This window comes from Polyodon spathula, chromosome 25 (genome assembly GCF_017654505.1).
Source record: "Polyodon spathula isolate WHYD16114869_AA chromosome 25, ASM1765450v1, whole genome shotgun sequence".
Taxonomy (NCBI): Eukaryota; Metazoa; Chordata; class Actinopteri; order Acipenseriformes; family Polyodontidae; genus Polyodon; species Polyodon spathula.
The window spans coordinates 7,741,672-7,768,605 of NC_054558.1; the positions used below are offsets into that span (position 1 = coordinate 7,741,672).

Sequence of the window (26,934 nt, forward strand, 5' to 3'; positions counted from 1 at the left end):
CGCCAATGTTGGGAACATTATTTAAAGTGTTTTTTAAATTTAAGGGTTTTTTTTTTTTTTTTTTTTTTTTTTTTTTTTTTTAGTCATACCCATGCGTCGCATCGATTTGAGCCGTATCAAAATTCGAAATGGATTGTTTGTCTTAAAAAGCACAAATCACTATGGAATTCGCTGAGAAGACATATTGATGTAGACTCCAGACCCTAATTTAAATCACATCTAGCCAGGGGCCTGGAGAACATTACAGCACGCTACTGCCATTTTCCATTACATTCCTCTGAAATTAAAAATAATAAAACAATATCCAAGTGAAAAGGCAATTTAAATGTTCCCCCCAAAAAGTCCTGTTTTAAATTATTAAAGGTCGTATTTGGAAATACCTTGGTGAATTTTTCTAACTTGCGCTTGTTTTGCAGTGACAGCCCCCACAGCGACCCCCCATTAGTGGAAGATTCCGTGCAAGATATCGTCGGCGAACATCACAACAGCGAGGACGGTAGGTATTTAGGAAAATTGCTGAATTTAACAGGCATGCAGCTGAACTAGTCTCTCTACCACCAGTAAAACATCAAGTAATATGCAGTAAGTGCTTCACTGCTTACACAGTGCCTGATGGTATGGATCTTGTGTGTTAGCATGTGAGGATGTAGCGAAACCCACTACAACAGGGGTGTCTAGTCACATTCCTGGAAGGCCATTCCACTCCAGGTTTAACAGGTAACATTATATGATTAACTGCTTCAGGGTCTGGGTGGAAATTTAATTGGTTAAATTAAACAATTTAGAACATGGCTGGAACAAAGACCAGGAGTGGAAGAGCCAACTCGCAACACCCCTAGACTAAAACTGTCATCGAGCGGTTTTATTTTAGTATTTGAAAATGTAGCCCTCTCGAGTGTTTAATACTGTGATTTTTATCTGACCAATAAAAGCGCTACCTCTTTCTCTGGCTCATCCAGGGTCCTTGCTCCTTTCAGAGTCAGAGCCTATCGAAGCCATCGCCAGGTTCGACTACGGGGGCCGCACAGCTCGGGAGCTGTCCTTCAAGAAGGGGGCCTCACTGCTGCTCTACCATCGCGCCTCTGATGACTGGTGGGAGGGGCGCCACAATGGCGTGGACGGGCTGGTGCCACACCAGTATATCGTGGTGCAGGACACGTAAGGCAGATCGATTCATAATGACATGCGCTGTTAACGAGGGATAATTATCTGCTGTTCTGCTTGGATCATCAAATTGCTGACTGGCTATCCCAGCAAAAATTGCGGCTAAAAATAATCCACAAGGGGGAAGGTTGTGGGGAAGTGTTTTATCATTGCACTGTGCATTGGATCTCATAGGCAAGCATAGCAGACTGGTAAATCCATCTCTGTTACATATGTGAGCAGGAGGATGATGAGAAATGTAGTTCTGAGAGGTCCATGTGAGAACATGGGAAGCTTGAGGCAGGGAATGCAATTTAAAAGTTAAAAAAAGTGGTCCAAATGTAAAAAAAAAAAAAAAAAAAAAAAAAAAAAAAAAAAAAAAAAAAAAATCAACAGTACACACACCTTACTTAAACAGTTGTAGCAACGCATGTAACACAATAAAATAAAAAGGTCCTAATGTGCCCTATAAGCTGTGTAACAGTGATGCACTTTACCACCACAATCTGCCTTGAGGAGTCTTTCCAGAAGCACGTTCTGTTTTTAGTTAATAGGAAAACGGCAGAAACAACACCACAGTATGCTGGCGAACACACATAGGATATGAAACAAGCTGTAAATACCTATTAGAAAGTAACTTAACCCTTTTAATGTTACGGCACAGCTGTTCCAGTTTTGGGTGATGTGTTTGGAGTGTGTCCCATATATAAGACTGCCTCCCAGGTTACAAATCTGAGCAGCGGGTCCCGCCTTCCCCCTCCTCACAGAGCACGTCCGCAGACACTGATTGGAGGGGACGGTAATGAATCACAGGTTGTTTCTCTTCTCCAGTGAGCAAGGCATGTCAAGAGAAATGTCTGAAACAAATCGTTTCAATAAAACAATATCACAAATCCTCAAGATTCTTCTCTTTACAGCTGTTAGGGGAAATGGCAACACTTTAATGATCCATTGTAAACAATCGCTAATGCATTTAGAACCGTTGGAAAGGATGTTCAAAACTAGGCTGCTAATAACAAAAGGCTAAAAACAACACAGTGTTATAACTTATATATTACACAGATTGAAACAACAGAAAAAGCTTTTTGATGTCTGGTTAAATGAAGCGGAGGCTAGAATCTCTGTTTCCTGGTTGCTTTCCCCAGGGAGGACGGTTTCTCCGACAGGGCCAGTCCCAAATCGGAAGTAGAAGCTGCACCGGACGGAGCACACTCGGAGGAGAAGGTGTCCACTAGGGTCAGCGTCAGCTCTCCCACCGGAGGCCACGTGGCGGATATCTACCTAGCAAACCTCAACAAGTAAGAGACCCTGCTTCCTGCAGAGGGGATGCGCTGCTGTGAGCCTGTACACGCTTGTGTTCTGTCAGGTGTAATAACACCATCGCATAAGCACTGCCCTTCTGCTCAGGTGTATTGTTTGCAGGGTAAGCTTAAAGACACGTCAAAAGCCTAATAAAACTACAGCAACTGAACTGAGAAAATCTCTATTTGTTTTCCCTGATTTTCTGAGATGTCCCATTTTTTTTTTTTTTTTAAATCTACGTTATTTCTTTCAAACCCACTTTAACTTGGTCATGTATATTTTCAAGCATCTGGTCCAGTAGAGTTTGGCTGCACCAGCCCCTCTGAAGGCCTGATATTTTTTTAACGGTTTTTAAACTGTCGCTGCTTAATTCAGAGCTCATTAAATCCTGATGACTGCTGTTGCTTTAGTGACAGCCTCAAGACACCTACTCAAAGAGCGTGGACCAGAAAAGGCTCTTAATTCTGGTGCCAGTGGGTTTTGCCAAACACTATGCCACTAGGGGTTAAAGCTTGGCTGAAAGCCGTAATTATTATTCTGTACACATAGCAAGCCGCTCTTGGTTCAGTCAAGGACAGCGTCCCAGCTTCTTGCTATTTCCACACATTTTATACCACAGCAGTGCTTTTAATAGATCTTGTGCTACTGCTAAACCATACGGAGTCCAGGTATTTATAGCATATTGTTCTCAATGCTTATTTGTATGAGCTTAACCTTCAGTCAATGTTGTGCTCTTTTGTGGCTGTAGACTAAGGAAGCGCCCAGAGTCTGCCAGCATCAGGAGGACCTTCCGGCCCAGTGAGGGCCACTGTCCAGGGGATGGGCCCCTGGGGGCCATGGCTAGTCCTAGAGCCACCTCCATGCCAGTTGGCAGCCTCTCGAAAGAGGGTCTGGAGAAACGGCCAGTCAGCACCCATGGGGGCCTCAGCTCCATCACCCGGCACTCCTCCCTCAAGACCAAGGTGGAGAGCCCACAGTTACGCAAAGCAGCCACCGCGGGGCGCTCCAAGAGCTTCAGCAACCACCGGCCGCTGGACCCTGAAGTCATTGCCCAGGTAGAGCACAGCTCACAGGTGTGTACTACATTTATATACATCTGTATGTATACACCACTGCTGTGTGTGGTGCTGTGAGATGTGACATTGAACCAGGGGTGGGCAACGCCACTCTTCAGCAGCTATTCCAGTCCACGTTTTATAGATCGTATTGACCCTAGGAATTTTAACCAATTTGAAATCAAGTATGTAAAACTAGGACCTGGGCGATTCACTGAAATATTCCTAGACTGGAGTTCCCCAGCCCTGTTAATATTTGTGCTGTGCATGAAAGTTCAAGTTCAGGGCGATGCCCTTGTCGTTTCTTTTTGTGTCTTTTCTGTGCTGATTTGTTATACCTTAGATCTTGGTTTTGGATGCATGTTCAGCTCAGTTCTTCAGTCTACCGTACCCTCCAGTGAGAACAAGGCCTGTTTGTTTCGTGCTATTGATTCAGGACCCTGTGCGCTTTCGTCTCGGGTGGCGTCTTCCTAAACAACCCCTTACAGGTCCTGTTTGGTTACAGCAGTACAGTTTAGGTATTGTGTTGTGGGCCCCCCCTTTTAGCTTTCTAATCTCTTATAATCCAGATCCATTCGTTATGCACACTGACTCTGCAGCGCCTATCGTATTACAGCAGCCTCAACATTGTTGAGTCTGTTCTCTGCAGCACTGCTTACTGAGGTAATGTGATTACAGGTATAATGTTACCTTGTCTAATACTAACAGGGACTTTCAATGAGGGAATTAGAAATTGAGAATTGGGAGCTATGAACTCTTAAGCTGATGGTTCTCCATTCAGGCCAGTTTAATGTACTATGCAGAGCGTCTCTGTGGATTCAAATGCTGTTTTGTTTGTGGCGAGCGCCAGAAGAATGAAGTGAAAGATTTCATTTATTGTAATAGGTTCCACTGTGATGCAAGCAGTTTGTCTGCAGGGGCAGAATGAGCTGAACTCATTGTTACAAAGCAGGATAAGAACTGGGTCAAAACTGTTTCAAGTAAGGTTGCAGTTTGTCTCATTTCTTACCTCTGTAGCAATTATCTACGCTCCAATAGTGGAATAGTGGACACTAACTATAACAAAATATAATAAAAGAAGCTACAGTGGACAGTGGGTAATACTGGCTGGGTCTTTATCAGCAAATGGTCTTTTATACCCCATAGTTGCTAAGCTATTGCTTAAGTACTGTTAGCACAAGGAGGAGGGAAAGCTCTTCCTTGAAATAAGCAGAAAATGTTGATCTCCATTAGAATTAAAATCCGATTAAAATGCCAGTAAATTACACCTTAATGGGGGTTAATTTCAACCACAGTATTAAGTATTTTGGCACAAAAATTTTGCAACATAAACAGTTTTCTCCTTTACAGAGCTCCGTCTTGCTACTGTAAATCAGTCGCTCTTTGTACAAAACACTGGTTGCTGTCTGGACTTGAGCGAACACGCTAACCCTCCTTGTTTGCATCTGTCATCCTCCTCCAGGACATCGAGGCGACGATGAACACAGCCCTGAACGAGCTGCGTGAGCTGGAGAGGCAGAGCAGCGTGACGCACGCCCCCGACGTGGTGCTGGACACGCTGGAGCCCTTGAAGACCTCTCCCTCCCTGCTGGGACCCACCTCGGAGCCCTCCAGCCCCCTCCACTCCCGCCTGCTCAAGGACTCGGACTCGCACCCCCTGCAGCGCAGCGCAAGCTCAGTCAGTGACGTGCCCAGCTCTTTCCGCCCCTGCAAGACTTCTGCCAAGGCTGCCGCACCCCCACGAGAGGCAAGACCCCCGGTCACCCGGCCCAAACCCATGGTGTACCACAAGACGAACTCCGCCGGCCCTGGCATGGGCTCTCCCACCTCCACCACCCCCCCTACACCACCGCCACCCCCTCCCCCCATGGATAAATCATGCATCGTGTGAGGCATGAACCAGCCTGGAGGCGGTGCTGGAAAAGGGGGAGAGGATCTGAACCCTGGGACCGTGCGGGCTTGGGAGAGAGAAGCCCACCTGGCACTACCTAATTTCTTAAAAAATAATAACAAATAATAATTCTGTATAAATTAGCTGAGTGCCTCTTTTGCTTCAGAAGAAAGTACCCAAGCAGCAGTTCTGCAGTTGTCTAGCTCAGATGAAGCGGGAACTGCCTCCATTTCAGGATTTTTTTTTTTTTTTTTTTTTGCTTTTTTCCTCTGCCTCCCCCACCACTTTGAACAGAATTGTCTGCCATGGTCAGGATAAAGAAACTAAAAAGGGAGTTTGGACAACGCTCAGATTAACCCAGCAGCAGCAGCAAAGTCTACAAAAACAATCCACGGGTTCTGATTGCTGTTGTAAAAATGGACCATCAAAAGAGATTTGTTACTGCAGTCTGAGTGGAGTCTTCAAAAAAAAAAAAAAAAGCGCCAAACAGCTCCAGCTTAGTCTTAATACAGAGGTAAAAAAAAAAAAAGATATATACTCTTTCTTGAATTTGGAGGATTCTTGGACATAAAAAAAACTAACGTGTGTGTTTTTTTTTTTTTTTATTAAGTTTTTTTTTTTTTTAAACTCGTCCCTATTTAAAAATGAACGGGGTCAGGCCTACATAGTGAAGTGTTGCATTGGAACTTATTACAGTGGGGTAAAGAAACACACATGCTTGTGCCAAAAGATATCCTCCTCCCCTTCCAAAGCATATTGACTTGCAAAAGGAGTGCAGAAGCAGCTTTGAGGGTCCACACACTGTTGCTAGGCGTGGATGACTCAGCTTCATTTAATTTAGCATGTTCAATGGGTGGTCTACCTGTGGAATGATCCTCACTCAATGGATTCCAGGCTGGGATCCCTCTTGTGTAAAGTATGGACTCTGAGTCTGCAGGACTGAACATGTTCGTTATTAACACATCCTGTATGAATTGTGATTCTTCGCTTGAGCTGTCATGCTGTGAACTTAGCGCTCCTGCAGCGCTGGGTGCAGCAGAAGTTGGTTTTGCCGAACGTGTCCATCCTGTTATATTTGTAAAGGGACTCGCGGCAGCTTGAGAGAGCATGCGTTAAAATGGAAAAAGAAATAAATCCATTCGATCTTCCAGAAAAAAGAAGAAAAAACGATTGCCTCTCATAACAAAATGCTTTTGTATCTTTGTGAACGTATATATCTGTAAAGGTTTTTTTCTGTAGAGACAGGCAATAATTGTGCTGATAACTGGAATAATTTGATGTACATCAGTGTCACAAAGTGTAACATTCATCCTACAACAACTGCATTGAATAGGGCCGAAGTATATAATCCCATGCTTTATCATATTTATTATAAGGGTTCATGCAAGTTATGATTCATGATTCTCTCATAAATGTGTGTGTGTATATATCTAGAAAAGCATTCGTAAGACTGTTTTCATAAAATATATATTTTGTAATTTTCAACAGATTCTGCTGGGAAGAATGTGAAGGTGTTGACCTTTCACCTTTTGACCTTTAGCACAGTAGCCTATCAGGAGGCAACGAAAACAGAGCGCTGATGACATCATTTCCTTGCCTCCCCAGGGCGATTAGTAGACCTTGAAAAAGACTACAGAAACTTAAAAAAATAAAAAATAATAATAAAAAAAAATTAAAAGAAAATCCAAACTATCACAAAACAATATAACCACGTATAGAGTAGAGTTCATTTTGGTTGGGAAATAACAATACAATCACTTCCCTTCAGGCTAACATTGGTAGTAATACAACTGTGAATCGTATTGGTTTAAATTGTGAATTCTGGGCCCATACAAGAAACGTGTTTTTTTTTTGTTTTGCTTTTTTTTTTTAAACACCGCTTACAATAAACCATCGTTAAATATTCAGACCCGGGAAGGGGATTTCAAGCCACAGCTGATGAACCTGTTTCTCTTGTCACTGTACGCAGATCTGCAGCTGTGTTTACTGTAATTGTGTTACCAAGGTGATGACCACTCTTTACAGTTTGAGTTTCTGAAATCTGAGATGTCTTGTGTTTTCTTCCCTCTGCTATTTACAGGAAACTAATGGAGAAGTAAATCAGTTTACAATGTAACCTCATTGTCAAACATTTGTTCCAAGCAATACAGTATAGTTATTATGTTAGTTACTGCTCAGGACTGGAATCCAGAAAATGGGAATTAAGTTCCGTCTTTATATGGTCTGTAATTATTTTTCTGATCGTAAATTGGTCTAATTAAAAGAGTAAACTATATGGATAATAAAGGTATAGAATGGTTCAGTTAACAGGTATCATAACAATATATCTAGTGGTGGCTGAGCTCCTGTCTAGAAAGCAACAGCAATAAAATGGTCTCAATCTGTGAGGCCTCCCTCACTAACCTTCCACACAAAGTGTAGTAGAAGTTAATTATGTTTGTAGTGAGATTCAAGGGACCACTAGAGGGCAGTACAGTAAAAAATAAAGGATTTCTGATAAGGTTCACTGCTGGAAGGATCAGCAATTCACGATTGATTCCAGTGCTAAAGGGATTAAAACTTAGACCATTAATGAGGTCATCGTGGTCACCGCTTCCCTCTCCCTCTGTGGAATTAGCTTTCCTCCACTACCCCGGTCTCTCATGGCCTGAGACTGTAGGCTGTGTAGCTGAAACACAGACCTATCCTGGGGATTTGCAATAAGGAAAACGAACCGTACAGGGTAGTAATAACCAAGCTGCTTTAGATTGCATCCAGGGACAGCTGAATGAGATTCCTCTCTAGGCTGTGACAGGTTTCCATTACCAAAGCCTAGGTCAGGCACTGGATTCAATGAGAAAACACATCGCTGCTTTGTGATCAGTGTGGTGCCTGTGTTATTTGGCGCTGATCAATCAATCTTCCAGACAGAAGGGAAGATGCTCTGAAAGCCTCACCTGTCCTACTGATTTGTCTCCGGCAGTGAGCTAAAGCACTATTTACAACCAGAAGTGTACCTGATGCACCAGGGTTCTAAGTTCTTGGTTTTGTTATGCAGACATCGCAGACAAGCATCTCTCCTCCCCACATGAGCAGCGTTAGCTCAGTCATTAAATACCAGAGAACCCAGAAATAACCCTACTTGGACTGGCTTGTTTGTGTGGATGGAGTTCACAGTGCAAGTACCCAATCAGCCTGTTCTGTGCGCACCATTGCAGAAAACATGCATTAGGAGATCAGAAATATGTAGCAGGTTTGAATGCGCGCCGTGTGTGATGTTCATCCCAGCCTTAAAGAAACTGGATTACAGGTCTTCTCTGTTTATTTAAGATGTAAGAAGTGAGCATTAACTATTAATACATGTGGCGAAAAAGCAATGCCTTTTTGTTTTGTTGCTCTAAGCTGTTCCTGGTGCTGTTGTCATGCCAACACTTTTCCAGGTTAACCATTTTAGCTTTCCAATCTGCATTCAGTTCCCATAATGCACTTGAAATGTTCATTGTGTGCTTGTGTACTGGTTGAGTGGGACCTTTTTATTTCTTATTGGTAGTTCTTATCAACTTAAAAAAAAATATATATATATACAAAAAATAGACTGTAATGCCAATATATTTATAGTTGTCCATTCAAATGTCTATAAATTACATGAATAAACCTGTGTTCAAATGTACTTGTATATACAATGTTGTACATTACAGAGGTACGTTATTCTTTTGGGTACAAAGCAATAGAAGTATAGTCTTAAGATAAGCCTTATATGAGTATATGTGTAGTTCTTGTAGTAAACTTTTTTTTTTTAAATAAACATTGCTTGCTATAGATATCCCAGACTCTCTTGTCTCAATGTGTAGTCGTATGTGATACATTTCACAGTATGTCAAATTCAATGACTGAATTCTGTGTTGCTACCTCTGAAGATGCAACTCCTAAATGTTTGTGAAAAAAAAAAAAGCATAAAATCCACACGATACCAAAATGCACTTGATAAGTGTTGTGAAAATTAAAGGCAGTTCATAATTAAGATTGTTACAGAGAATCGATGCATAAGTGTCCACTCTGAACATGTGACACTCATGTAGACCAATCAGCAGCTGTCTTTAGAAACATGTGACATAGCGGCCTTTCATTTCCCTGTTGCAGCCTGGGATTCGGGTGTGACTCACAATACTTTTTAGCTTCTTCGCCTCCTTTAGAGAAGAGTCATGGTGAACTGGCTCACTATGCTGTGTGTTGTTACGGAGTTCCATGCAAACTGCCCTGTGTCTGGCCAGTAGCAGAGCTCCAACATGTTCTGTAATAATGGGTTTTCATATGGTGATGTTTATGAATCTGCCTGTGGTTCAGCTCTTTTGCATCAGAGATGCTTTATTCTCTGCAGCAGTTCTGCATGGAGTTTTGCAGCTGTGCTTGCAAGGTGCTGCTGGTGTCGCCTGCTGGCAGCAGATTTGCAGTTCAGCAGCTGACCGACTGCAAGAGACCTACAAGATCATGGCTTCCTTTGAAATAACACATGTACTGTACCTGACTGGTAGATGTCCTTGTGGTGAGAACCTAGCTGTAGTTTCAGTGGCCTCTTTCACTCTCAATATGGAGAACTCGTTGTGTACAAGCAAAACCCCACCACATTACTTAATACGTTCCCATTGTTGAGATTATTTTAAAAGCTATTGGATCGGTTTGTTTAATAGTCTGTCCATTGTTCCTTTTTAGTAAGCAAAACAATATAACTGATTGCCGTTTCGTTTTACAGCTGACTTTTTATTGAGGTTTTCCAGTCCAGTAGTGCTACTAAGGCAGGTTATCTTGGCTTGTATTGGAAACGTGTCCAGCAGCTGCGGTTTGTGAGACAGCACTGAAGGCAAACCAAACGCTTGGCCTGCTGCAGCTCATCAGCGCTTGACAACATTTCCCTAACGTGTTTTCTTTGATCTAAAACTAGACTACTGAAAAGTTTTGATTTGAATGCCAGTCTTTATTTTAACAGAACAAACTTCAATGATAAATGCATGACATTTTAATAAATAACATTTTTAAAAATAATGCATGAAGGCATAAATGCATAAACAATTCTTATTCTTGCTGAAAGTTTCAGTATTTTATATAGGGGGTGTCCCACTATCAAAGACAATATTGGAGGGGAATCGCATCTCTCGTTGTGCACGAGGAAGCCAAGCGCCTGATACTCAGTCCTGTATCCCACTTCAACCATTCTCTCAACTCGGCTCAACTGCTTTACTGCGCTGGGCAGGAAATTCAGAGTCCACAATCCCTTTGAAACCTCCCTTTTTAACTTTCACAGCACCACAGGCGTGTTCTGGGAAACAGACCCTATCTCAACACAGCAGAGCATTCACGCACATGCCTGCCCAGTTTTAATATACGTTCATTGCAGGACACTGTAACTGCAGTCTCATTTGATTTTGTGTTTGCTTTCATTTCCTAAATGTATAAACAGATTGGTAAAGTTGGTAGGTAACTGATAACAGTAAGCACTTTAGTATAGAATAAATACCTACAATATTAACATATATAAGACACTGATCTCTATATGAAATGGATTATGAATAAATACTGAATAAGAAATGTATAACATACACTGTATAGATACTAATGTATAAGCATCAAGACCTACATCTATACTCCCCATTGAGATTTCGGATAATGTTTGCAGTAGTATTTAGTGTCTCACCTGGTTCAGTTTGATTCAACAGCTGAGACATTGCAGGACTAGTTAGCACCAGTTTTTGAAGTAGGGCCCCTGCACAGCTGCTGTTACAGATTGGAAATAGCCAGGAGATTTAAAACCTAATTAGAAACTTCAATTAAAATTCAATTCAACCTCCTTTTAAAAAAATCTTACTTTCCAGAAATACATGTGCCAGGTCAAGTACACATTTCCAGCGAGAGAGAGAGACAGAGAGAAGGATCCTTCAAGGAGGCCACCAGAAAGTAGAGTAGGTTGAGTTGCAGAGTTGTATCACCACAGCTAGAGATAAGCAAACAATTAAAACTTTGGAAAACTACTTCTTGGAAGGCAGTAAAGAACAAAGGTTGGGGAAAACAAGTGATGGCCAAAAAAAAAGCAATATTTACAATGGAAGACGTTCCAGCTTTTTCTACTGCCACCCCCTTGATTCTGTGTAGGCTCATGTGTGCATTTTGCTTATTTTCAGTTATTATTATTATTATTATTATTATTATTATTATTATTATTATTATTATTATTATTATTATTATTTCCTAAAGATCTTTCATAGAGGATATTTCATTATTAGCTGCCACTTGCAGTCAAATTTCCCATCTTACAGGAATTTTTTAGGAGTATAGTGCCATCTGGTGGTGGTATTTCTTAATTGCGATTTAATCTAGAAGCTGGAGCTAGTTAGGCTATTTAGGGTCTGGATAGTGCTGCTAATTACAGGAATCCCACAGGGCCTGGAATGACTAGGACTGTCGTTTCCAAAAAAGGGGCTATCGAAATACACTCTCAGCTCGAATACTTATAAACTATAATAATACAATATAATAATAGAATATTATTATAGTTTATAAGTATTCGAGCTGAGAGTGTATTTCGGTAATACACGGTTGTGTTATTATATACAGTTATTTTAACGAGTTGCTACGACGTCAATTAAATAAATAAAGAAATAAAAAAATCTCAGTTTTTCACTCTGATAATCTCGTAACCCTATCCGGAACATGTTTGGTCGCTAAGGCTGGGAATTGCGAATTGGTTTCCGCTTACAAAGCTGCCTCTATAAACTTGCAGTCCGCAGAGGCTCCGTCTTTATTGTTTTATGGACTGGGCAGTAACTGAACCCCAACAGCACAGTGACACCATCAGAGGAACAGAACGCCTGTGTTGTAAAGTCATAATGGTAGCTGGGATTTCGTGGACTGTAAGGGAATATTTCAGTTGCAGTCTTCTGAAGACCATGCTCTGGGATAAACTGATAGAGATCTTCTGTAAAACATGGGTCCAAGTGTTGCACAGGCTGAGCTTGTCCTGTTAGGATAAATAAACTAATACTGGTTTAGAAGCATGCAGGGCTATCTGCTGCAAAATCTAGACGTGGAGGCTACAAAATGCTGGAAGGCCACTGCCACACAGTACTGTTCAGGAAAGGAAATAAATGGTTATTTCCTGTTTATTTTTCAGCAACTCTGACAAAGTAGGAATTGTAGTATTTTTAAAATGCAAGCCCATACACTTTTTAGAGACAGGGTCTGCTGCATTGATTAAATTGTGAGGTTGTTGATGATCGTTTGAAAACGATTATTTTCGCTAGAATCTATTGCCATTTTAAAAATTTGTAGAAATCTACCGTGTTTATTAAAAAATAAATAAAATAAAATAAAAAAAAAACACTGCCCCCATCTGACCACCTTGATAATAACACAGTAAATCAAAAAAGTCTTCTGCAGACCTAATTGTAGTAAAAAGGTGAGAAGTGGCCATTATTACACAGGGATGGTGCTAGGAAGACATATCGTACAGGACTTTTAACTGTGTAGATTTATACAGGTAAACTAAATAAATATATTCAATTTCGTTAACTCTGTAGCAAATGGTCGTTAGCAAAAATCTCGGATAAAAAAATAAATAAACAAATAACGTTTTTTGTAAAAATACGCTACACAGATGTTAAGATCCATATTGTAAATTTTAAATCATCTTCAAATAAAACGAGATTTAAAATTCGTCTGTTTCCACCGCGTTCCACTGTCAAACTTTGAACCCAAGTCTTTACTGAGTCCTGTCTCTTTAAGAAGTTAAACTTCAAAACCTGTAATAAAAAAGGGAAGTAACGAAGCGAAAATGACGTTAGTTCCTGTCTTTTGTTAATGCAGTTAGAAGCCTTGGTAAAGTTCAGATACTTCGTAAGAAACAAATTAACCAGAGGGAGTAGTTTGCTTGGGTACTCCACGATTGCAGAAGGCTTTAAATAGCTTGGGGACTGGTAGTGTTCAAACCAAAAGCACGTCAAAATAGGTAAGTCTATTTTCTTGTGCAATCTGTTACAGAGCAAAATCTATTGATTTGCAAATGTAAAGTGAGTTGTCTCATTTATTATTGTTTTTAAAATGTACACTATGTAGCAATTGTTTTATATGCAAAATCAATGCTTGTATCATTGAACCATAGCTACAGTAGAATATTTCAGTAGCCTATTCATTTTTCACGCAGTTGCAATGTATTTAAACATGAAACCAATGAACGATATACAACTGTATGAATAAGTCGACATGTTTAACCGTAACCGTGTCCCAAAACAGTCCCAATGCTGTTAGGAGGGCAATGTGCATTGTCAGGTACAGCATGCTGTGTGTGTGTGAATGTATCCACCACATATTGATACAGATCTATGTGTAGAAATGTGCATGCACACAGATGTATTACTGCAATAGTGTATATGTATGCTTAAAATATATGGCTCAGGGGAGTGTGGATGTTGATAAAGAAATCCCTTTGAAAACGACATGTCTCAGAGGTTAAAAGTAACCCCTCAAATGTGTTCTCTTGACAGGTTGTATTATGGTGCACGGTGTTATTGAGGTATACGTCACTGTGGTGTGTGCTAACCACAAGCATCTAACAGCAGCGTTAATGTAAAACGTACATATTTGTCGCTCATTTGGGGGAGAATATTATCCCTCTAAACCATCTTGCCGTGCGCAGGGGTTCCGGTTTGGGCTGTAACCTCAAAACTGCCCGTGTTCAGTTTACACCACCTTATAAACCGGGTCAGTGTAACTGTTTTGTTTAGTTTTTTCTGCCCTATTTTGTAGCCCGGAAGTTGAGCGCTTCCTTTGTGAAGTTTTAAAGAACATTGCTGCGCCTGTTTGTTTCGCTAGCGACTGACGTAGTGTGAGTGTGTTCACCTGCATGGATAAGAGCCGCTCAGCCTAGCTGCTATATTGACCCAGCAGCGCAGACAGGTAAGTGTTCACAGCACCCCTTCCTTCAGCCTTACTTTAAACAATTTCAAGCGGGAATCAGTTTTTATAATAACACAAGTATTTGAACAGGTCACTGATGCAGTGGGGTCGGGAAAAAAATGAAACCTAGACCTAGTAAAATGTGTCAAGAATGTGTTTATTTGTTCAAACCTCTACCACAGACTCATGGAAATACTGTGCCTGTATTTGAAGACAAAGGGTCTTTTTCTGACTTATTTTTAAAATACAGAAGGAAAACGGAGTAAATGATGCTAACCTTATTTGGTTTACCATCTCATATTCCTTGGCTTTTTGATTTATTTTATTTTTGACATACAGCTGTGGCCAAAAGTTTTGCTTCACGTTAGAATTTTAGGATTGAGAAATACTGTATTATGACTTAATTTAGATCTTTTATTTAACATCATGTAATCAGATGATTGCAAAAGTCTACAGGAAGCCATAATACTGGAACAGTATTTCAAAATTTGTTTTTCAGTGTTTAGTTATTATGGAGAACTACAAAGCGGTGTGCAGTTTGTATGTTAATGTAACATGGTTCAGCAGGTTTCATTCGACTTTATGAAGCAAAATGAGTTCATTCTATAGGGTGATGCAAACCTTTTGGTCATAGCTGTATATTCTGTACCCTCCCTGCTGCTGTTGCAACAGGAGCAGTTCTAGGTGTTGCCCATGATTTACAGCTTCCTTCTCCCTCATTCTGTGTAGAATTGAAGCCAGCTAACTACTTGGAGCTTGAAAAGAATGCTGAGCACGGTCAACTACCTGTGGTCACTGGATGATGTGCTGGGTCAGGGGGCGACGGCCAGCGTCTACAAAGCACGGAACAAGGTGAGAGTGACCAATCCAATTAGATTGAAACAGCGTCTTTCAAAGCACTGTACAAGCAAAACAAATAAAATGCATTTGTATAGAGAAACAGTAAAAATACATTTTGGTATAAGGTTAAAAAGATTTTGGCAGTGCATTCCACACTCTGGGAGCACAGTGACTGAAGCTCCCTCTCTCTCTTCCTTTTTGTGTGTCCTTGTGGGAGGCACAGCAGCCCAGCGTGAGCTGATCTTAAATCACGTGGAGGAATATATTTGTGACTATAAGCAAAGGTTCCGCTCACTGCCTTTTACCTTCATTCTAATCCCTCTGTTTCTCACATAGAATAATACAACTGTGTATGTGTCTTTGATTCTCTGTAAAAGCTTACCACAGTAGAGCAGCAAAGTCTGATCAACAACACTGACTGCATGGTAAAGCAAAGATAAGGATGCTTCATTGTGTTGAAGCGTATATTAAAACACAGCAAATAATGTTAAACCGTGGTGAATGAGTAGTATAACCAGGGCAAAAGCACGGGGGGAAACTGCAGAATGCAGGTTTACCATTGACAGCTTTTATAAAGGAAGATGACAAGTAAGTGTTAGATATGGTAGACGCCCAGCTTGTCTGCTTACCATAGATGTGCCTGCCACTGCTACTGTACACTCAGGCAGGTTGTGTTTTAGCAGTATTATCACACCTTTTACCAACATGATGATTCAGTGATGTTTTCAAGGTACAGAATGTGTAAAAGCAATGCATCAAACAATGAGTCATGTGAAGTGTTTTCCATGGTTTCTCAGAAAAGCGGAGAGCTGGTTGCAGTGAAGGTGTTCAACAATGTGAGTTACCAGCGGCCCCTGGAGGTCCAGATGAGAGAGTTTGAGATGCTGAGGAAGCTGAACCACGTCAACATTGTCAAGCTGTTCGCTGTGGAGGAGGTGGTAAGCAGGGAGCCGTGCTGCTGAACCAGAGGATGTATGGAATTACTTTGTGGGTTGGATAATTGACCCAAGAGTTGTGAAACCCAGGAAATGTGCAGAAACACGTCTGTGCTGGAATCCCTTGAAGTTACCCAAGTTCCGCATTCAAAACAAATATCGGAGTTACATGAGAATTGTGTGCACATGGATACCACTTAGAAACAGCCAAGTTCGATGCTTTAAATTTGATTCTGTGACTGTACTGTGCATCACGAAACAAGGCAATAGTGAAAAAAGGGAAGTTTGAAAGAATTACAAAATTATAGGGGTGCTATCAAGGTGACCATGGTGTTTGCTTTCTGATTCACATTGTGCTCTCTTTAATACTGTAGTCTGCAATCTAAGAAAAGCTTCTGTTCCTCTTCCTCAGACCCACGTCAACAACAAGCAGAAGGTTCTGGTGATGGAGTTCTGCTCCGGAGGGAGTCTGCTCAACCAGCTGGAGGACCCAGAGCATGCGTTCGGACTCCCGGAGTCTGAGTTTCTCATAGTGCTGCAGTGTGTAGGTGAGTGCAGGTCTACAGTGTAACCTGGTAGTCTCCGTACACTGTAGAGAGCTACATGCTGTCTGTCTGGAGAACTGTTTGAACAAACAGAGAGGGCACTTCCTATTATGAGTGCCCTGACTGTCTATGTGCTGTGCCCTGGCAGTGGCTGGGATGAACCACCTGCGTGAGAACGGGGTGGTGCACAGGGATATCAAGCCTGGGAACATCATGCGGCGCGTGGGGGAGGACCGGTGCTCCGTCTACAAGCTCACAGACTTCGGAGCGGCCCGGGAACTGGAGGACGATGAGAAGTTTCTCTCCCTCTATGGGACAGAGGAGTACCTGGTGAGTAACAGACTGACTGGAGACTTGCATTTTTAAAATGAGAACAAAAACCTGCTTGTACGATTATAGGAGAGAGACGGACAGCATATGACAGGAAAGGTAGCCAAATGTAACACGGCAGACGCTGGGCGCGAACAAGCGACCCTGCACTCCGCAAGCGAGCATCTTAACCGCTATGTAAACAAAGCCTTTGCATTCATGGTTATAGAGCTTTTAACCTCCTCCCACCAACAGGGGGCAGAAGCACATCACACCACACTGCCCATTGCACGAGCTTGCTAGCATTCTTCAGTGGCTCCCCAGAGCGTAAACCAATCTCCAATCCAATGTATGTGTGGAAGTGTGCCAACCTGCTTTTACCTGGGATTTTTGTAGCATACATAAGCCCAGATTGCATGTGTGTCCCGTGACATGCCCCCTGTGTGTGTCCGCAGCACCCGGACATGTATGAGCGAGCCGTGCTCAGGAAACCGCAGCAGAAGTCCTACGGGGTGGCAGTGGATCTCTGGAGCATCGGGGTGACGTTCTACCACACCGCTGCCGGCAGCCTGCCGTTCATACCCTACGGAGGACCGCGCAAGAACAAGCAGATCATGTACGCACAGCACACGCAGAGATAGACAAGTGCACTGACAGCGTACACATTTACAACTAGCTAACAACATATACCCAAGTGACAAAACAAACACACTGTGATAGATGGTTCTCATTGTGGAAATTTGAATTGCTACTGAAATAGTTGCATTTATCCTTATGGTGGTGTTGGTTAAACCCCAGCCCACGATTCAGAACCACTGCAGCTATGTAACGGGTAAAGAGAAAGCTTGATTAACAGATAGATACAAAGAGCTGTGTGAAATGTGACAGCCACTGATTCTGCCGTTCCTCTCTCCAGGTATAAAATCACCACAGAGAAGCCGAGGGGGGCGATAGCGGGAGTGCAGCGTCTGGAGGACGGACAGATCGAGTGGAGCTACGACCTGCCTGTAGCGTGTCAGCTCTCCGCGTGAGTGTCGCCACAGCGCTTTTTAGATTAGAGAATTGAAAGACTTGCAGGGGCAACCAGCCAGCCAGCCAGTCAGCCTTCCCTTTCTGTTACAGAGGCCTGAAGTCCCAGCTGGTTCCAGTCCTGGCCAATATCCTGGAAGCGAACCAGGAGACGTGCTGGGGCTTCGACCAGTTCTTCGCTGGGACCACGGATATCATTCACAGAGTGGTGATCCACGTGTTCTCACTGCAGCAGGCCACGCTGCACCAAATCTACATCCATGCTTACAATACGTGAGTGCTGGGCCGAGGCGTGTTGGCGCTAGTTTGTTCTGTTCATCCACGGAGTAAAAACGTGTAGTAAATGAGTTTGTGAATTAGAAAGTACACCTCGGAAGTATGCATGCCTGATTAACTTGGGTGAAGGAGAAATGCAGTCGTCTCTCTCGTTTGCCGTGACAGGGCCTCTATTTTAATGGAGGAGATTTTCAAAGTGGCGCGGATCCATCCCAAATGCCAGCAGTACCTCTTTGATGGGCACTACTACCCCCTGGAGGCCAGCATGAAGGTGGGGAACCTCCCCCCCACCTGCAAGGATAAGCCCCTGTTCGTGACGAGCCTGGAGCCCGAGAAGCCAGAGAAGCCTATCGGAGTGCAGTTCCGCGAGCGTAAGCCAGGGGGCGACGATGATATGACAGTGGAGGAGAGGAGACTGCACCGCTCCCATTGTCATTTCAGTAGCATTCTCAACAGAACTCTCTTTGACATTTTGTCCAGGCTATTGTGTAATAGATGACATATTTTCACAGCTGAGTGACACATTCCTGACCATAACCTACCGTTTCTGAAGGCAAGAATTGAGCAACTTAGGGTGTGGAATACAAATAGCAATATCTTTCATTTAATCTGTAGTTTTATTCCATGTTTAATTTAAAGACGTTGTGATCTTACTATATGGCCAACATTGTGAAGTCCTGGTTTTAATTATTTTTCTTTTCTTTGAATTAAAGCGGAAATCCCAGTTTTTCCACCAAGGTTTGATGTTCTTGCTGATTACAGTTTGTCAAAGGTACGTGTGTTCTGTACAGATAAACAGCTGGCTATCGTCTAAAGAGTCTGCACCTGTTGTCATTTACTGTTAGTCATTTCAATGCTCAATGTGAGAGTTCTGTTTCTGTGTCTTGTTCCTTTTTCTCAGTGCATAGTGAGTGCAGTACACCAGTATTTAAGAATAAGCCACTCCTTACTGAAATGGCAGGCATTGGTATTGCAGGGGTTTTACTGGCTGATGTAAGTATGGATAAAAACTTGTATGAAACACCATCTCTATCCATATAAGAGTAACATATTTGTACTATGCATTACCATGATTTACTGTAGTTTACCACTGTTTTACCATGATTTAACATGCATTAACTTTACTATGTCCCGGGGCTCCACTGACTATCAAGAAAAACGTAATGATTTGATAAAACATTTTAACTTTGCATCCTAATTTGGTATACAAACTCCTAACTAGGTATGCTTTGTGTTAACAGGGAAAATATAAGGCTGGATGTGGTACAGAAAATCAACATGCTGAACCTGATGCTGTCTTTCTGCAAGAGTACTGAGGCGAGGGTGTACAGGCTGTGAGTCACAGCACATTGTGCAACTCTGACTCCTCTTCCCTGTTCTACTGTAATAGTGGTAGTAGTTGCATTGCAATGACATACTTGGTTATGTACTTGGAGACCATTAATATAAAGTGGAACGGGATTGCTATTTTTACAATAGCCATTTCTAAAAAGCTAGAATAAAAAGCCAGTGTATACATTTTACAGTAGCTACAAATATCTTGGCAGTACAGCTAATACACTGCAGTACATGTGTCCACAACACACAACATTTATTTAGTACTCCTCCTGTGTTTTATCATTCCTACAATTTCTTTTTTTCTGTTGGCTCCTCTGCTGCTGTCCTGCCTAATGCTATTCCGCTGAACTCGTTTTCAATCAAGCTGCGGGTTTTCAGTGGACACCGGCGTGCCGGAGCTCAAAGACTACCCAGAGCAGAGGAAGAAGCTGCAGCTGGTATGTACTGTGAGGAATACCAAGTGCACCGACGTTTCCTCTTCCATTCGGAGTTTCGCATCAGCATCTCTCTCTCTCTGATTCACAGATTGACTTTTGTTAAGCACTGCTGGGTATCTTTTCCATTTCAGTTACAGGAAACCCTCTTGGGTTACATAAACAGCCACCGTGACATTCAAAACAAACTGGACCGAATGAAAGCAGAGTGGTCCAAACACTCACAAATACTAGCGCAGGATAAAACGTGAGTATAATCACACACACACACACACACACACACACACACACACACTCGCAGGGACACTGTGGCAAAGTGGTTTGTAGTGCGCAGGAATAACACACACAAGACAGTGAAAGTTCAATAAAACAGCTCCTTTATTTGGCTGGGTTGCATGTCAACAACACTTAATTTCCTAAACGGGTCCTTTCCATAACCAATCGAAGGAACAGATTACTCGGGCCACATCCCCTTCAGTGGAGAGTCCAATCACGTATCCTCCAATCTGACTGACACATCGCTTACCGCATTAAGGCGATGACTTCTGGTATTGTGGCCCCGCCCCCTTCCTGGATGACTGACTTCCAACTGACCCTGGAATGAACTGTCAAACCATCCAGTCCGGGGCACACTGTTCCCTTTACACAGCACCCTCACAGGGAGGGAGGGAGATTGTTGACTAGGATTAATTTGCTTTCTCTCACAGACACTCACCGAGACACATACTCGCATGGCACCAGTTGAATTGATTCATTTTCTGTTTATTTTAGTATGGCAGTTTCCACACCGATGTTAGATGAGTGACTGAGGGAAAAGGCACAGCAAATCCTTCAGACCGTTATATAATGTTCCTCTAGATTTATCTGCAGCTCGACCACAGGGCTTCCGTGTTTCATTGTTCTTTTAGTTTTGTTTTTATTTCTGAAGCTTCTCGGAGATGGAATTGTTGAATTACTGCCAGATTTCTGAGTTTGAACCTTTCAGTAAAAGGAATGACTTATAAAGACATCAAGGTCCAGAAAGGGCATTTAGTCTTTTATTGATTGGCGATCAACACGTTTGCAATGTCATTCTGTAGTCTATCTTGCTTTTGTTGTTGTAATATGCATGTAGTGTGGTTTTAGCATGTTATAAACCTTTATAAGGGTATGCTTGTTTAACACTGGGTCGGGTCTCATTGGGTCTTATCTAGGCTGATCCTGGTCTGGCTTGGTTCAGTGTATTGCTCCTCACTGCAGTTTACCTGCCCTTGTTTGCCCAATCTGTAAAGCCCTGCCAATGCTGACTGAATGGGATTTGTTTTTCTGCACCTCGTATACTACAGCTATTTCCATTGCTTTCTTGTAGCACACAGAAGATAGACTACTTGCTGGAAATGATATTGGCAATATACCATCAGTACCGGAAAGACAAAATGACTGTCAGTAAGTACATATATATATATATATATATATATATATATATATATATATATATATATATACACACACACACACGGTACACTTTTGCTTCATAGATATCTGTGCTAAGACCTGCCATGTGTGCAACATCAAGTATCTGTCTCTATATGCTGCTCAGACTAAACAATGTATGGTCCTTAAGAGGTAAATGATACCTCAACAGATACATCGCAGAATGGTTTCTGCTGAGTGTGGTCTGTGTGTCTTTGATCACAGAGGTACCTGACGACAGAGCACACTCGCCATCCGTCTGCTTCTCGCCTCTTCAAATGTCAAGTCAGGCGGCGTGCCAATTGCTCTGCAGACAGAAAGGTGAAAGGTCAGATTAGAGGTGAAAGGTCAAGAAGATGCCCAGAAGAAAAGCCCGTAAATCTTAAAATGCAATCCGACTTTTCTTTTTACAGACCTGCCGTATAACGATGAACAGATACACAAGTTTGAAAAGTAAGTATAAATAACACACTGCGGGTTTTTTTTTGTTTTGTTTTCATAGCTGTTACGCCACGTAGAAAACAGGGGAATGGAAGTGAGTGGGGTTTGCCGCCCTGTGGCAAAAGCTTCAACATGTACAAGTTCATAAGCCACTCAATGTGGATAAAGAATACAGACTAGAATATAGATCCATGACATGCATTATGTATTGTGTTAATTAACACAGCCTGTCCTGACCGGGTACAGCTTGAGCAGATTAACTTCTTACTTTATTTTACATTTAAAACAAGTCTGTTCATTGGATATATGTCATTGTCACTTTTCTATACCCTGAACTGTACATGAACAATTCTAGCAGGTTTTTATCTGCTCCAAGGCAATATCTTAAGGTGAATATTCTGACATTAGGAAGACTCCAAGCAGATTCTCTTTACATTGTGCATTGATGGCTGTTGCTACGGTACTTCGGATGAGATTTACGTTAGTAACATTTCATTTGGCGCTGCACTAGGATTAACTTGACAACGCATGTGAAGAAAGTGAAGTCCTTATTCCGAGATGAATGTGTACAGAAGTACCAGGCTGTGCTCTCTGTGATTGGCTGTTGGACCAGGTAAGCCTGTCGGTATTAACAGATTTTAACTAAAGGATGGGCATGCACATTATCTACATTAATCTACGACTTGTGCATAAGGGTCCACCATTCGAATGGGGACCCTAAATGTGTGTGTCAGACAGACAGATGGACATGATCAGGCAGAGACACAATCAGCGCAGTAGGATCTCCATTTTTAATGAGGATCCTCAAAATGCGTTCTTAAAGACATGTTCATGTCAGAACTATTGAGGGTTGTCCCTATAGTTCTGTTCTGTCAGGTGTTTTCCAAGCTGAGCTGATGTATTAGAAAACACAGACGTGGACTGCTTGATGGTGAGGGGAGCAGTGAAAACGAAGCCGCTAAAGGACGGAGACACTGTGTTCATGATCCCACGCCATGTTTCTCTAGCTCGCTGTTCGAGATGAAGACTCAGCTCAGAGAGTTCAACAGTGTTTTCAAGAGTCTCTTTGGGGAGCTGGAGGAATGCCAGGATCACCAGAGCAAGGTAAGGCACGTTGCCTTAGAAACATCGAGGGCTTGGGTTCCCTGGCAGTCCAGGCAGACCACAAGGGAATAGCAGGAGCTGGACTCAGTCAGTGCCTGTACACATGACCTCCAAGGAGGACCAGGCGTTGCACTGCATGTTATGGGGCAGTATGGGGTGCTAATCCAATGTCCCAGCATGGTATTGATGCCCCTGTTAAAAGCTGACCATGGTGAAAGTGCTTTAAGAATAGTAAAAACTCAGTAGGTGCATGTTAATGCACAGTTTCATTTGTTTCTCTCCCACAGACCCTGAAAAATGCTCTGCTGAGGATCCAGCAGGAGGCGCCCTGGCCCGACCCGTCAGCCGCCTATCTGGAGGACAGCCATGCGCAGATGGCTCTGAGGTGGGCAGGGTAGAGGTTCGGGTCTTTTAGGAATATGCCTGTGGAGCATTGGGTTCTTAAGAGAGTCAAAATGCAGTTATCTGTGTTTACTGATGCATCAGTGCAAACAGTCCAGCAGCATCTCTAGTATCTAGCAAAACCTACTCTTAAAGTCATTTGGATTTTCCTATCAGTGTATTAGTTAGATTAAGAGCATTTTCAGTTTTCAGAACAATTGTTTATATTAGAATAGCAGCATTTACATCTTCCTGCAGCATACCTACCTGGGCTGTGCACAAACCAGCGACCCTGAGCACCACAATGCAAAAGAGCCGGGCTGGTCTGCAATCGTGGTTTTAGTGCTTTTAACCTCATCTCATCTCGCCAACGGGACAGAATCCGTAACAGCAGTGAATCACACAACACTGCCCGTTACTTGCATCACATAAACTGCACACACACATGCAGGACAGCTACAAAAACAAATACGCATTCAGACACTGTTCTGTTCATCGCAGCACATCAAAGATTAAAAAGAGATTTGTTTTTCAGGGAGTGCAGTGTTAAGTGCTGTGTTTCACGTATTTTTCCAGGATTCGGCTTCTGAGAGACGAGATGCAGGCAGTGGCACAGGAGCTGCAGCACAATAACTGTATTATTGAGAGGTGAGCTTCAGGAGATTCAATTAGACCCCAGGTTTTGTCCAGAAGGACGTTTTGAATTTGTATTCCAGGCAGCGGATCGGTAGAGAAACGGAATACAAGTAGCATAGGAAATACTAGAAGTAGCTTCATTGGTAATACTCAAGTCCAGTTAATTACACACGTTATGTATTGGGTTCCATGGTAATGTCGCTTTGCTTTTGTAATTGTATGAGATGGTCAGTGCCCATTGATTGCGTAAGTGCCACTAGGATTACTGTTCATCTTTATTCATAAACCCAATTGAGACAGAGGCCTCATTTACAAGGGTGTCCTGGCAAGATGACCAGCAACAGACAGCAGTAATTTCACGTCATAAAAATAATACCACTCTAAAAAAAACATCATCATGCATTCAATCTGGGATCAGAAACATTTACACTTCGATAATTTTTGGAACCTACTAATTAAAATGAACGTGATCTCCATGCTGTAGGGGGCACTGTAATTAAATTATAATCAGCCAGCACAGAACCTTCTCCAAGGCACTTGATAAATAAGTTAATGATGAAGAATAAGAAGCATCCCCACGTGCTGCTACAGCTGTTTAAATAACGTGCCTGGAATTTTCCTTTTCATTGTTAACATCCTGAGAACTTTTTACACTTAACTTTAAAGTCTGTTTTAAAGCTCATTTCAAAATGTCCGCTCTAGTGCACTGACAGTGTCAGGATTATTGCCCACATTGTCAAACAGGTAATACAGCAATAATGATCCATGATGTGGTACAGAACAGAAAACCCAGAGCACTTCTTGCCAGAGCACTTCTTGGGTCTTTAGATGACAGATCTCAAACCCCAGTGCACTAGAGCAGACATTTTGAAAAGAGCTTTGAAACAGACTTTAAACTTGTAAGTGTAAAAAGTTGTCGGGATGTTAACAATGAATAGAAAAATGACAGGTATGTTTTTTTAAACAGTCGTAGCAACACGTGGAGACACGAGAGACTGACTTTGTGATGCACGTAGCTCTGGTTTTGTTCTGCCGTGGCGGTGGATGGATGTCACTCACACACTCGTTTCTTTGCAGTTTCAGCGCTCTGACCACCAGCCCTGGTGTCTGATTCCCAGCAGTGGATGGAACTGACTGGCAACCGGTTCGGTCTCTACAGGGTGTCCTGCTTCAGCATTAACTACTTCACACGCACAGCACTTTCGATATCCACCACGGAGTTTACCACTCCTTAAAGAAATGCTTGTCGTGTTTTGTAAATTTAATATATATTTTGGCGTGAACAGCAGTACAGAGTTTATGTCTGTATTTGTGTTTTATTTTTATTTTTTATTTAAAGAAGTTTACCCTGGCTCCCTCTTTCTGTCACCATGGTAGTACATTGGTTGCAGTTCTAATAAAGCACAGAAAGCTATGCTCATGCTTGGTAAAGCACTTGAAATGCAAAGGCAAAACATGCTCATTGTGTATCTGCCATAACAAAGAAAGGGTCTAGCTTTCCCTGTCCGTCTGTCTACATGCATGTATGTAAGCTTGTCAAATACAATATATTATTGTACCATACCATGACTACCTAATTGCTTGTGTTGTGTTAGAATCGGTTTCTGAGCAGTACCGGATGCTGCCACAGGATGGCACATTTTTCCTTATTGAGAAGAGCAGGGTACAGGTCCTGTCCACTTTGACAGTGTGTTGATCTGAAACCCCTGACGTGGTATAGAATTAATAAGACAGATTAGTATTTAAATGCAGGGAATTAAATTTAAGCCACAGAAAGTGTCTCCTGAAACAACACGAGCAGCTGAAAACCAGCATAGACAGCACATTGCTGATGAGTATTGAGATTCTCCAGCCTTGTAGTACACCTCGTTTCTATGGACAGCTAACTCGAGCTGGTGATAAAGGTGGCGTTTCCATCCTTTTCCGAGTTATCACGTGAGTTGGGCATGATATACTAATGATTTTACCCCAGAAATACTTGCGAGATGCACATGCGCAGCAGACGGTACTACAGTGAAATTGTCAACAATTTATCCATCTAGATAACCTTTCATATTTGTTTCACTCCGTACATACACCTCTGGCAGGCTGGTATGCAGAACAGATTAAAGAAGCACTGGACACGGAGTAGTGTGTCAGATGTCAAAGTGGAGATGAGAATGGGAGACGAAGCCAGTGTGCTTTGAAAACCATTCAACTTAGACAGGACATTTCCACCAAAGGATTTAAAAAATCTGGAATTGATCTGATGCGATCAGAAACCCAGACGCTCTGTAAACTGTGCTTGCTACTTTATGTTAAGCATTTTTTTAAGGGTTTAAGTAACAGCCAGCATCGTTTATGCCAGACTTGGTAGAAAGTCTGTAACAGAAATGGTTGATTGTTATTGTCGACACGTTGTAGATATTACTGAAGACACTCGCCATGCAGGTATCACAAAGACCAAACAAAACAGCGTGTTAAAATAAAGTTCTGCACCATATAAAACTGAGCTGATTTTACCAGGTCTATTAATCAGTTTTAAACCATTTCAAAGCAAATTAAAGCATTTTCAGTTTCGGCTTTAATATTGTTAAAGTTTTCACATGTGGCAATACTGTCCTACAATTACTACACGATACTGTGACCATCGCACTGTGTTATGTTGTGAACCATAGCTAAGTTTTAAAACTGAGAGATTGCAAGTGCTTATCATAAGTTTACCAGTTGTTTTAAAAAGATGTGCCATGTAAGAGCAACAAATACTATAACTGATTAGAAGGCCTTCTTTGTTGTTCTCTAGGTTGCTGCAGTTGTAGGCATTGTAGATGCTATAATGAGACAGATTTTATGAAGTAAACATTTTAAGTAGATGCATAAAAAAGTGCTTCTTAATTGAGGTTCGTGTCAAAGAGCAGACTA

The 26,934-nt window shown here is 42.1% G+C and overlaps 2 protein-coding genes across 12 annotated transcripts in view; both read left to right on the forward strand.

The window, feature by feature from the left end:
• The window catches only part of LOC121299502 (SLIT-ROBO Rho GTPase-activating protein 2-like), a 76,925-nt gene extending 67,747 nt beyond the window's left edge, over positions 1 to 9,178 (forward strand). For 3 of the 6 annotated variants that reach the window (XM_041227248.1, XM_041227253.1, XM_041227251.1), the window contains 5 exons: positions 417 to 496; positions 960 to 1,158; positions 2,289 to 2,441; positions 3,194 to 3,518; positions 4,963 to 9,178. In XM_041227248.1, coding sequence (XP_041083182.1) covers positions 417 to 496; positions 960 to 1,158; positions 2,289 to 2,441; positions 3,194 to 3,518; positions 4,963 to 5,391 — 1,186 coding nt within the window. In that variant the 3' untranslated portion in view covers positions 5,392 to 9,178. The remainder of the gene's footprint in view (positions 1 to 416; positions 497 to 959; positions 1,159 to 2,288; positions 2,442 to 3,193; positions 3,519 to 4,962) is intronic. The other 3 variants (XM_041227250.1, XM_041227249.1, XM_041227252.1) reach the window with 3 other exon arrangements.
• A 4,024-nt stretch (positions 9,179 to 13,202) lies between these two features.
• Positions 13,203 to 25,596, forward strand: LOC121299751 (inhibitor of nuclear factor kappa-B kinase subunit epsilon-like). 6 transcript variants are annotated; one of them, XM_041227754.1, is made up of 22 exons: positions 13,204 to 13,366; positions 14,142 to 14,313; positions 15,043 to 15,165; positions 15,951 to 16,091; positions 16,501 to 16,636; positions 16,782 to 16,963; positions 17,398 to 17,558; positions 17,859 to 17,969; positions 18,065 to 18,244; positions 18,413 to 18,618; positions 18,961 to 19,019; positions 19,149 to 19,240; positions 19,489 to 19,581; positions 19,950 to 20,022; positions 20,154 to 20,266; positions 21,368 to 21,444; positions 21,885 to 21,924; positions 22,424 to 22,525; positions 22,920 to 23,016; positions 23,304 to 23,401; positions 23,974 to 24,045; positions 25,111 to 25,596. In XM_041227754.1, the coding sequence occupies exons 3-22, from the start codon at positions 15,079 to 15,081 to the stop codon at positions 25,142 to 25,144; spliced, it is 2,154 nt and encodes a 717-aa protein (XP_041083688.1). In that variant the 5' UTR covers positions 13,204 to 13,366; positions 14,142 to 14,313; positions 15,043 to 15,078; the 3' UTR covers positions 25,145 to 25,596. The 6 variants fall into 6 exon arrangements, 5 of the variants coding, with proteins under 5 accessions (XP_041083690.1, XP_041083691.1, XP_041083688.1 ...); XM_041227753.1 differs by having other exon boundaries at positions 14,164 to 14,313; XM_041227755.1 differs by having other exon boundaries at positions 14,230 to 14,313.
• The last annotated feature ends 1,338 nt before the right edge of the window (positions 25,597 to 26,934 follow it).